The 1,161-nt window shown below is 43.8% G+C and overlaps 1 protein-coding gene across 1 annotated transcript; it reads left to right on the top strand.

Moving 5' to 3' along the window:
• Nucleotides 1–4: 4 nt before the first annotated feature.
• LOC110099013 (pentatricopeptide repeat-containing protein At1g33350) lies at nt 5–1,156 on the top strand (the record flags this gene model as incomplete). The annotated part of the gene is made up of 1 exon (XM_020826020.2): nt 5–1,156. A coding segment is annotated over one exon (1,152 nt), but the record flags the coding sequence as incomplete, so codon positions are not given.
• Nucleotides 1,157–1,161: the final 5 nt, after the last annotated feature.

Genomic DNA, 1,161 nt, shown 5'->3' with positions numbered 1-1,161 from the left:
CCACGTCCTCAAGGCCTGCTCCGATCGGTCTGCTTTCCATCTCGCAAAATCCGTTCATTCCCATGTGTCAAAATTGGGTTTTGATCGGCTCGCTGTGGTGCAAACCTCTCTACTTGATGCCTATGCTCGGTTCTCGGATCTGGATAATGCTCGTAAGATATTTGATGAATTGGCTGACCGAAATGTTGTTTCTTGGACGGCTTTGATATCTGGTTATGCTCGAGTAGGGAGGGTGGGGAATGCCATTGCTCTGTTTGAGGAAATGCCTGAACGGGATGTCCCATCCTGGAATGCCATGATTGCTGGATGCACGCAGAATGGGATGTTCTCAGAGGCGGTGACTCTATTTCAAAGGATGCAGAAGGAGAATGCCCGGCTGAATGATACTACTGTGACATGTATGCTTTCAGCTTGTGGGCATCTTGGTGTTCTCCGGCTTGGGAAATGGATCCATGGCTATGTTATAAAGAACCAGATAAGAATTAGTTCTTTTGTATTGAACGCTCTCATTGACATGTATGGAAAATGTGGAAGTTTGATGGAAGCGGGTTTTGTTTTTCGAACATTGTTTGAACCAAGCTTGACGGCATGGAATTCTATGATTAACTGCCTTGCACTTCATGGGCTCAGTGAGCGTGCCATTTCAGTCTTCAATGATATGGAAAATCAGGGATCCAGACCTGATGAGATTACTTTTGTCGGACTTTTGAATGCTTGTACTCATGCCGGATTGGTCGATGAAGGGATGAGTTATTTCAACTCCATGAGAAGAACTTATGGGATTGAGCTGAAGATCGAACATTATGGATGTGTGGTAGATCTTCTTTGTCGTGCTGGGAGATTTGAAGAGGCAATGGGAGTAGTAAAGGACATGAAAATTGAACCTGATGAGGTTATTTGGGGTTCTTTTCTGAATGGTTGCAAGGTTCATGGAAATTTCAGTTTGGCAGAGTTTTCAGTTAAAAAACTTATTGAGATTGATCCAAGCAATGTTGGTTATGGTGTGATGTTAGCAAACTTGTACAGCAAACATGGAAAGTGGGAAGAGGTGGGACATGTTAGGAAGATGTTGAAAGATGGTGGAGGGAAGAAGTTACCAGGCTGCAGTTGGATTGAGGTGGATAACAGGGTTCACCAATTTTACTCAGGTGATAAATTTCA

This window comes from Dendrobium catenatum, unplaced genomic scaffold (assembly GCF_001605985.2).
Source record: "Dendrobium catenatum unplaced genomic scaffold, ASM160598v2 original_scaffold_248507, whole genome shotgun sequence".
NCBI classification, from domain to species: Eukaryota; Viridiplantae; Streptophyta; class Magnoliopsida; order Asparagales; family Orchidaceae; genus Dendrobium; species Dendrobium catenatum.
The sequence above is the reverse complement of the archived record's forward strand: the minus strand, read 5'-3'. Positions and strand labels throughout refer to the sequence as shown.